Source organism: Suillus discolor (assembly GCF_016758755.1).
Source record: "Suillus discolor strain FC423 chromosome Unknown F5147scaffold_10, whole genome shotgun sequence".
NCBI lineage: Eukaryota > Fungi > Basidiomycota > Agaricomycetes > Boletales > Suillaceae > Suillus > Suillus discolor.
Genome location: NW_024541257.1, coordinates 639,333 through 649,994, shown reverse-complemented (window position 1 = coordinate 649,994; position 10,662 = coordinate 639,333). Strand labels below are relative to the sequence as shown.

Sequence of the window (10,662 nt, the reverse complement as noted above, 5' to 3'; positions counted from 1 at the left end):
GATAGGAATGAGATGGTTGCAGAATACTATTTACTGCATCTGTCAGCGAGACCGATGGCATAATTGCTGTGTGCCGCCAGTCAGAAGGATTGAACACAGCGCATATGACACATACGCAGAGCATAGACACTAATTGTCAGAGATGAGCTATTAGCACAGTGCCAATATTTTGGCCTCGATACATACAAAGAATATGGTATTCCAATATAGCGTATCTAGAAAATTTTGGAGTCAACACAACTGCCAACCATACTATAGCATATCATGAGGTACGAACAACCACATACAGCATGGTCATGAGAGACCAGGGTTGCCTCTGTCGCAAATTCATTATATTCTCCTGCCATGGAACTGTGTCACTCACCCAGATCAGTTCAATCTATAACATCATTCTTAGCGAGTTGGCTGCGCCGGAGATAACATTGACCTACCTCTTGTCTGAGTGTCAGCACTAAAAGTATAATAAGAATGTATCAGCGGTTTCAAACACTGTCCTGCTCACCCCAATCGTATACCACTACAACGCCGGCAGCAACTGCGAAACCGCAAGTTGATGTCAAATTGAGAGACATTGCCAACAGATACGACGAACCCATACAACATGAGTAAACCAAATTCGAATTGATCGTCGGCCACAAACTAGGATCATTTAAGACTACAGTCATATTCGAGGGATGGGTGTAAGCGAGTTGGGAATGTTGGTGGTGCGTTATGGCGATAGCGTTTATGATAGATATACCACCGTTCAGGGCTTCTATCGCACAAATCTGCATGGTGAATTTGATCCCGTTTCAAGACCCATCATGATGATCAGGTGAAATATTGCAGTGGAATTCCAGATACACATTTCAAACCTTATGTGCCGAGGAGCCACTGTAAAACGTAAGCAACTTCCAACTCCGCACATCAAACGCACCCTGTTCCAGACCCTAATCTGGAAGGGGGGGTACCCCCCCTATATAATTCTGTGTTTCAACCAACTTGAACGATGTATGTGCCTGAGCATAACTTCAACCTCAAATGCATTGAACTCAAGGTGCAACTGTTTATTTTTTCAAGTCCAGTGAGTCATGATGATCACGATGAAACACTCCATCATGACCACAGCAAGCTAAGTTTAAACTCAAACTAATTCGAATGCTGTAATGATTCCTGGTATTAATATTTATACTGCCACCTTCAAGACATATGGGGCTCATTGAATCGGCTCATTCGTACTAAAAGCTAAGAAGACACATGATGTGTGTGAACCACATTTTTCGACCTCTAGATGGAGTATTCGACTGCCAATGTCGCAGCAGCGAGGAGCTTGCAGTTAACTAAGGTGTGTCTCCTTGTCGATATGAGGGCGAATCACAATTGACAAGTTGTGTTCTATCAGTACATACACAGCGCGTACTGTCTAAACCCCTTATTTTGTTCTAACACAATTCAGTGTCGATGGTTACATTCTGGGTAAGCTTATTTTGCTCTATTCACGTCCACTATAAAACTTACTTATCCAGATCTATGACTATGCATGTCTACTTCACGAAGAGGCAACTAGTGTTGCCGCAGGTTCGGTTTGTTGCCAGTTCCAGCTGCGGCCTGAGCTATAAATAGCTGTGCTGACAGGTGGTTACAGCTTGTGTAATTAGGGTTCGGCTCGGCTCGAGTAGTTATAGCTAAGTCAATTTAAGGGCTTAAACCAACTCAAATATATTTTTAAATCATAAGCCAAAAATAGATTTATGTACAATTTAGAACTCCAGTCTCGAGAACCGCAAGGAGAACTTGGAGATGCCGATTGACGATCACACCAATTCACAACATGCACTCTACATTTACAATCACATTACTAATATTAATGGGGCCACAGGACAAAGTAAGTGATTACGATAACATTGGATCAAAAACTAACATAGATATCTACTATCTAGTTATGCGGTAGTCCTGCTTGCGCGCACAGATTGCAAGAGCAGCGCACATCAGTGCAACACACCGAAAGACCACAGCAGGGAGTTTTGAGAGATGGTGAAATCCGGAGAGGAGAGGAAGGGAGTGTTACGACTTGGAGATCCAACTGGGGACATTACTTGCGGAGATTGATGGGTCGTGGTGGTGGGAATTAGCAGTTGTCTTGTCATGTTGAGGTCAAAGAAGCCGCAGGTTCAGGTTGGGAGGGAATACAGTAGATGTTTGTACCTTGATAGAATATGAACTGGAAGTTCCTGTTGCCGAATATCAAAACCTATGTGTGAAGAGGATTGACAGACTCACGGTGGGCAACAACTTGGGTCAGCATAACATGCTCGCGAGTTCTTGGTCCTGGCTCAAACCCTCGGCACCATATGCTTGCATAGCCCGATCAACCACTCCACAGGCCATCGATGTACTGCTCAACTTTGTCTGCTTCAACATCTCCATGTCCTCATGGTCCAGCTTTTTGCTTTCTGAAGAAATAACATCGATGACGAATGTACGAAGGGGAGGCAATGATTCGGCGGAACATTTTTTGTCAACTGTATGAGAGTGTCAGTAGATATTTCCAGAGAACTGTTAAGGTACCCACTTGACTCACGCTGTCTTACTAGGATGTGAAAACAGTAAAATCACCGATTTTCAGTATCCTACCACGGTCAACGGTTCAGACAAATATCAACAGTCGATAACATGGTTGTTCGTGGGAAAAGTGTGTTGAGTTCTCAAAGGAAGTACACAGTGACTAAAGGGGAAACAGAATCAATAACTGGCTCGATGCAGTGCTATGATCCTAAAGAAAGTCGATAACTGGCGCGATGCAGTGCTATGACTTCAACGAATACAGATGTATGACTATGCGATGATTCTTAGAGCTATAACGATACTCCCTATCTTCACAAACCAATTGGAGATCAAACTAAGCCTTTAACACGGATCAGCCCGAACTAATATGTGGCTTTGAAACCTACTCTCTGCTGCTCAAGCACTATACGATGAGTGTGACGCAGGACAGACTTAAGTGGGCCAAGTTCTTAATATTAGTGACTGACTGTTAGTCTTATTTGTCTTCCCTTGCTGATGAAAATATGTATATTCTCCCCACAGAATAGGTTTCCTGTGTCTAAAAGAGAACTGGAATATATCTGCACTAGATGACTGATAACCGTGTACCAGCTAGTGTAAAAAGTTTGGCTCAATGTTGGCCTCAAATATGCTTCTGTATGTCGTAGGAAACAGTGTCAAAAGTGGAATGAAATAACTTAATATTTCACTCAGTATGTCACTTAGTATCTTAGAGGTGAGAGTTTAAAAAGAGCTATATGAACACTCTTCTTATTCCCCACTTACTTATTCACACTCAAGCTTAGATAATATGGAAATGGGCTCTCTGTACTTGGCTTGGAGCTCTCTTTATTAGAGGGGAAAATAGGCCCCTTATATACTACTCTACTAGTGGCTATGCTACTGATTACTAATCTACTATTAAGGTTTCAAAGAATGTCATAGAATTTTCCAGACTGTTCCACCAAACTCCAGTGTTGTCTGATAGAATATTCCAGAATCTTTCAAATCGACATTAGTGGCTGTGCTCTGTGGCTATGCTAACCTGTGCTACAAAGCTATGTACACTGCCTCTGCACTGCCTGAATGCTGTACTCTCAGCTGTGTTCAAACTTTGTTGAGATTCTCACAGTCTGATGTTAACTTGTTAAATACCATAGTGTTGGTCTTGCATATTTGCCATAATGAAGTATTGCATGTGTGTCATAATGTGCCACCAAGTCACATGAGACTGATTATGTAATGAAGTTTGAAGTCTTTCAAACTTTCCTCTCAGTACCGTAAAAATGAAAAACCCGTGTATGTGAATATGTCAGAACATGACACAAAACATACCCTAGAATATGTGAAAATGCGTGAGAAAATTCTAGGAGGTGTGAGAAACTGCTGACTAATTGACAAATTACAAGTTCGAAGGCAATCTTTCAGAAGGATAAGTATTATTTTAAACCATTAAGTAGTACTGAGCAGATTTGAGCCCAAGAATACTCAAATAAAATATGGATGATGCATAGAAAATTCTGGGTAGACCCATAGGCTATTATGAAAGGTATTATAAGCCAGATATTTGCCATGTTCATGTACAAAACAGGTTTTGTGCATGTCAGCGCACGGTCTTCAATGTTGCTTGGATTGACATTGTTGGTTTCATAGATGAGCCATGTAGGAGTTGATGTGGCGTGTACAAGAGAATTCAAAGCACATACACCTGGACCAGTGATCTGGTCTCTCCCAAAGCAAGGGTACATTATGTTTGATGGACTCACTTCTAGGAACGGTGGGCAACGACTTGGGTCAGCATGGCCTGAGAATAAATGAGGGTCGATGGACTCACTTCTAGGAATGGTGGGCAACGACTTGGGTCAGCATGACCCAAGAATAAATGAGGGTTGACGGACTCACTTCTAGGAATGGTGGGCAACGACTTGGGTCAGCATGGCCTGAGAATAAACAAGGGTCAATGGACTCACTTCTAGGAATGGTGGGCAATGACTTGGGTCAGCATGACCCAAGAATAAATGAGGGTTGACGGACTCACTTCTAGGAACGGTGGGCAACGACTTGGGTCAGCGTGACCCACAACTTGAATCCCAACTGCAGTCATGGCCCCCTCATACCGAATGAAATGCTCGCATCTATGCATCTGTCACAACACTGAAGTTGAGAATTGGATGTCTTACTTCTGCATTGCTCGTTAGGTTATCTTCATAAAAAAAACAGAAAGTATACTAACTATGAACGACCAAGAAGGCAGGCTATATGCTTCATAATAATTAAAGTGTCACTTGTCGGCACAACAGGTATCTAGAACTTACCAACAAGGTTCATGATGAAACCGATTGAGGTGTCTCTTTGATTTTAATGAGCTTCCTGTGCATTAATACATGGAAATTGTTCACCTTTGAGTCGAAGTTGGGGAGATTGCAGAGGAGTACGATGCGTGTAACGGTGTAAAGAGTTGATTCTATGTGGGCACTACAAATATGTTACCTTATGAACTCAATGTGCGAGTGTGATGTTCGTCCCAAAGAGACTGCCTATAGAAATGCTCCTTGATATAATGCAAGGGATATCTTGTTAAGACTGAAGTGAGAAAAGGAAAGTTACCAAGAGTGCACTCGGCGTTCTGAGGATATGTCCGAAGTACCGAAGTACTCGTCCGAAGTGGTCCGAAGGTGGTCCGACATCTAGAAACGAAGGTCCGAGGTTGCGCTGTAGCACTCGAGCTTGCGCTAGGCTTGTATTCACTGATTTCCTGATACACGTTCAATGCCCGTCACTACCCGATGTAACCCGCACAACCTGACACAAACCTGACACTTTGACTAGTGGACCCGACGTTTCGGCCGCATCGGACCCGATATTTTCCCGCGCACTTGTCCTATCCATGTCCTGTCCCGTCTTGCTAGCCCCACTAGGTGCGTAGTTGATTATTTCACACATTACTCATGTCGTAGCAAGTGCTATTACATGTTTTCTCATCATCCGCAGCGCCTTGTGTCAGTTTACATGTACTTCGGACCTGAAATCATCAGCCGCTACTTTTGCCTATAGGGTTCCGGATTTCTACGTACTTATATATATATTGGACTGACTACGAGTATTTTCATAATCCAAGTAGTAGGGAGCCGTTCCCCAATACTTAGTGGTCAAATCCAATATTTCGTAGTTCTTAGTTGACATTGCGAATATTACTGCTCTTTCTATCCGAAATACCCGTCACTATTGTATATCTGCATACCGCTCACTTTCCCAATGTTCGCTATTGCCATTCCCACCAACCCGCTAAACCCGAACCTGAAACCCGCTAACCCAAAACCTGAAAACATCGGACCCGACACTTTGGCATCGGACATCGTAGATATACCTTCGGACTTTGTTTCCCACGTTCGGACTTTTGACTGTTTTATCATTTCACTAAACTACAGACCAATGCAATAGCTAACCCCTCGGGTCGAACGCACTTGTCTTGCAAGTATAAGCAGACTAGGCTGTGCATGACCACAACATTTTTATATTGCTGGCTACTTACTTCGTGTAGTGCCCAGCAATTGTTGTATCTCTACAGCGCGAAGCGTCTGAAGAGCTTCTGATGAACAGCGAAGGTTCCGAGAGAAGTACGGCAGGTGTATCGAAGTATAAGACTCGTGAAGTATAACTAAGCAAAGTCTATCGGGGGAACTTAGAGACAGCGAAGAGCGAAATGGCAGCAGTCAGGCCAAAACAATCATTCTGAATGAACAAAGATCGATTGCGCGAAGTACGACTATCCAAAAGTGACTCTACTAACTATGACTCATAGCAGGGAAAGTGAAGTGAAGTGCGAGTAGCTAGCGAGGCAGATTATATTTTACAGTGTGAATGTCCGGAAACTGCGTAGGCGAAAACAGTAGTGAGATAAGCCATCCAAAATGTAATAAGACTCGAGGCGAGCCGCTACAGAGATATGCATGTAATAACGCACAAGGCGTGTTGTTATACGTATAACCAATGGGCTGACAACATATGTGCCCCTAGACATAATCAATAATAGATAACCAAGTGAAAAACGCACCAGTGAAGTCAAACGGATATGGACGGGACATGGTATGGAGGATCAGAACTGTATACAGGCCTCGGAATTGGACGGACGACCTTCGGATGACTCGGACGAGTGCGCGGAACTCTCGGAAGGTAAATGGAGTGTCGAGGAATATGTGTGTGGGATACCTATGGAATTGGCAGGATACGAGCCCAACGCTGATCCGAGTGCTCCAATGGTCAGTGCTTTCAAAGAGTTTGATGAGGGGTGTGACGATGATTGAGCCATAGTCATATGGATGCTGGGAGTCTGGGGCCTGAGGAACTTACTTATGAATGAGAATGACAGTGTTGCGGGGAATGAGCTTGGTGAAAACACTGCCCGTAGTCTCAAGAGCCCGCCCTCAAGCTCTTTGCTGGCAATCGTAAAGCATTGATATCAGAGAAGATTGGGGCTGGGTCAGGTGAAGCGCAGATCATTAGTTGTTCACTGTGCAGCTGGTGAGAAACAAATTAAGCATTGAAATCAGCATAATGACGAGCAAAGATAGTGTAAACAAGAGGCGAGAGGCAAATGGCAGGCAGGAAACAAGAAACAAAAGTCAGACAAGAAAGTAGGAAGTAAGTGTCACTTGTCATAGATGGTAGCAGTGTCCTCGATGTTGTCACACTCCTCCTCTGCAATGGCTCTGAGAAGAGCGTCATTTGTGCTGGCGGCAGGTGTCAAATGCTCATTAGAGCCTCTGGCGTATACCATCTCCTGTTCCATGTCCCATTGAGAGGCTGCCCAACCCCTGGTAAAGTCAAGTCGTTCTTTCTTCAGGAAAAACTTGACCATCTGTAAGGCTTCCATCAAAACGGGGCTGAGGCGATTCCTTTTTTTCGTATGGGTTTCACTACTCAACAAAAATACCCACTCGCACGGCACAGCAGAGGCTTGTATTGGGGCGTAGTCCATGGCAATTGAGTATATAGTTGGGAAAATGGACTGCGAAGCCTGGTCAACAACTTATGTTAATGACAAAGGGTGACTTGAAGAGGCAATGGACTCACATTCCAAAATGTGAGTATATCTGTTCCCTCAGGACTAAGAGTAGCCATGGCATATGCTGTGAACTCCTGATCTACTGTGTGACCGTCGTGGTGATGCGGCACATGTGCATGCGCCTCGGGAAGTCCATAGCGACGTGAACCTAGTGTGTGTGGCAGCGGTCGTGGAACTACTACAGGTTGAGAATGTGTAGCATTAGAGTTTTCTGCTCTCTTGCTATGCATCTGCAGAACAAATCAGTTCAAAGTTGCGCCTTTATTTACTAAACAGACATACCAGCTTCGTGATAAACTCCTTGGCATTATTAATGCACTCCCCCTCCCATCCATTGTTCATCTATGACATCCATGTCGCAGGGTCAATGACTACATAGGTAATTGTGAGATCAACATTTACTAGAAGAAAACATAGGACTGACACATAGTGACAGCATAAGCATGTGTCGCATTCATCCGGTCAGTGTATTTGCTCACCCAGGTTAGGCCTATGTCAACAACAGGCTTACAGTGTGGTGCATGCAGGCCAATAGACTCCCAGCCCTCAATCAACTCTTCAAAAGCTGGAACAGCATGGCTCAGCAAAAGAGTGCTTTCACTGGAGAGTTTTTGCTGGGCGGCGTGGGGTGCCTGGTATGAAATGGTAAAATGGATCACGGGTTTCAAATATATTAGTACTTACTTCCAAGATCACTTCCAGGTCCTGGAGGAACTGCCAATCCATCTCACTCAATCTTTTCTCGGATATGTTGCATTGAGTCCAACCATCAAAAAAGGCAGTTATCGCCTGAACCAGTATTAGTCATATGAGATATGTTTAATGGTGTGATGTCTTACCTGGCGGAGTGTCCGCAAACAGTTTATCATAACATATACCGAATCCCATCTAGTAGGCTCATCAAGGAGAAGTTCTATGACTGGGAGCTGTGCAAGCTCGCCCTTGTTGTCTCAAAACCACCCCTCCTCGTTACCCCTAAGGATGCTGTCACGAAACCTGTCGCGCTGCTGGTTTGATGCACGGATCAATCACACAATATTTCTGGCTCGCTCGAGAGGCTTAGCTTATACAGCCTGGACATAATCTACTTTTTTGATGATTTGATCTTCGACTGTCCATGTATCATCCACGGTGGAGAAGTCAGCAGCAGTGTATTCGTCGATGATATGCTTCACGCATATGTTTATCATGTGCGGGAAACATGGTATCCTGTGTTTGATAGGATCAAAATCAATCCTGCGCTGCCCAAGTAGAGCCGAAAGCTCCTGCATTGCAGTATGATTGTTGGCCGCATTGTCGAGAGTAAAATGCCCAGTCTAAACAACATCAGAGCATGCAACACGATGCAAATAAGTACTGACCTTGTTTGCAGTGTCTGCACGATCAAGGAGATATAATATCACAGAACCCAGAGATTGTCCATCATGACTGCCAGGAACATGATGGAAAGCAATGAGGGCTGCCCTTAACACGAGCATTGAACCTTTATCGGCCTTGGCAATCCAATGAGCCGTAATGGCCATAAACAGCTGCAGCTTATAATTCAACCACAGGTCAGATGTGAAGCAGACTTTGCCCTGTGCATTCTAAAAGGAATAAGATACTTCGTAGGACTCTCGGCAACTATGCACTTACAGCAAGGTCTTTCTTCAAGGCCAGGAAGTATTCCTGCCATTGCTCGATGACCATTTCGCGAGCCTTCGTGCAGTGAAATAGGCCAGTCTCACCAATTTCTGGGCACAGGAGACGGATGAGGCGTCTAAATTTGGGACACTTGATTATGTTTATTGCCTGGGGGTGATCATTAATGGTGGCTTTAAGGGTGAACTGCGACTCACTTGATCATCAGCAACGATAAACTTCACAATTTGACGATGCATTTCGTCAAGCGTGAAGTCTGGAATTTTATCTTCTGGAGAGCGGGTTCCCACCAGCAAGGTGTCAGATCCACGAGTAGGGGGAGGACCAAGTGACTGCATTGTGCACGGTGATTTCCTAAGCCGTTCACGAATTGTGGTGAGTGTCCACCCTTCAGCAAGGCATTCATTTAGATCCTTTATCAGTATGCGCCAGCCAAAACACTCTGCTGCTTCCAGATAAAGTTCAGTGTGATGGGTGAAAGCATGTGTACGGGGAGCTGAACTGGACGTTGAGCCTGCATATACCATGACCTTGTACGTGTTGTCGACCTCATGTAGCGCTCTGGTGAAGGATGTAAGAAACAACAAAAGATTGCAGATGTGATGCTTACTCGCAAGGGATGCAAGTTTTGCCCTTAGTATCGGTATCGATCCGGTAGAAGTGAGTCATATCAGTCGACCCTTTAGTCTGCTTGAGGTTGCCAGTGGCCAAAGGGTCAGTCCGAATGGTGCTGGTGACAGTCTGGAGTGGGCTTGGATTAGAGCCCGCAGGCACCATAGCGGTGGGCACAGGAAAATTGCCTGGTTCCTCTTTGTCCCCTGAGATATTCTCGAGGTCGAAGATTTCGCCCTCATCTGGACCAGCATGAGCCGCATCGCTGGTTCTGTATCTAAGAGGAAGCTGTCGCCAATGGGGGTTTTGAAGAGTTGTAGCATTTGCTGCAGCAGCTATGGGGATAGGAGCAACAGTGGGGACAGCGGGGATGGTAGCTGCCTGGGCCCTGTTCTGCCCACGTCAATGACCTCGCATTTGTGGTAGTAGTAGTGGTAGTGGTGACAGTCCAATGACAGAATAATCTGTTTATATAAACATTCTTTCTGGGAAACCCCAGAAATGCCAATGCATGCGTCAAGTGTAAGGCCCAAAGGCAATGCGCGAATTGAGATATTGCAGGGTGGAAAATGGAGTGGGGCATTGATGAAAGGTCGCCCATGTAGTATGTCATACCCTGTAGGGTAGCTATATGAATCATATGATATAGGAGATGTGATTGTTCCTACCTAATACTAGTAAAAGTGCGACACGCAAGTTGGGCGCCTGTCGTATGACTGGGGCGTAATTAGTCTTCTTCATCTGTTTTCTGTCAATGAATGCTCGGAAATTGCTATAATTGGATGGAGGTGAGGGGGAGGGACACTTGATCTTGAAGGACA

General features: G+C 44.6%; 1 protein-coding gene across 1 annotated transcript; it reads right to left on the bottom strand.

Annotated features, from left to right (window-relative positions):
• Positions 1–262: 262 nt before the first annotated feature.
• On the bottom strand, positions 263–773 carry F5147DRAFT_770324 (uncharacterized protein; the record flags this gene model as incomplete). The annotated part of the gene is made up of 5 exons (XM_041441141.1): positions 263–316; positions 365–379; positions 432–451; positions 503–535; positions 593–773. The coding sequence occupies 5 exons, from the start codon at positions 771–773 to the stop codon at positions 263–265; spliced, it is 303 nt and encodes a 100-aa protein (XP_041296451.1).
• Between the last annotated feature and the right edge of the window lie 9,889 nt (positions 774–10,662).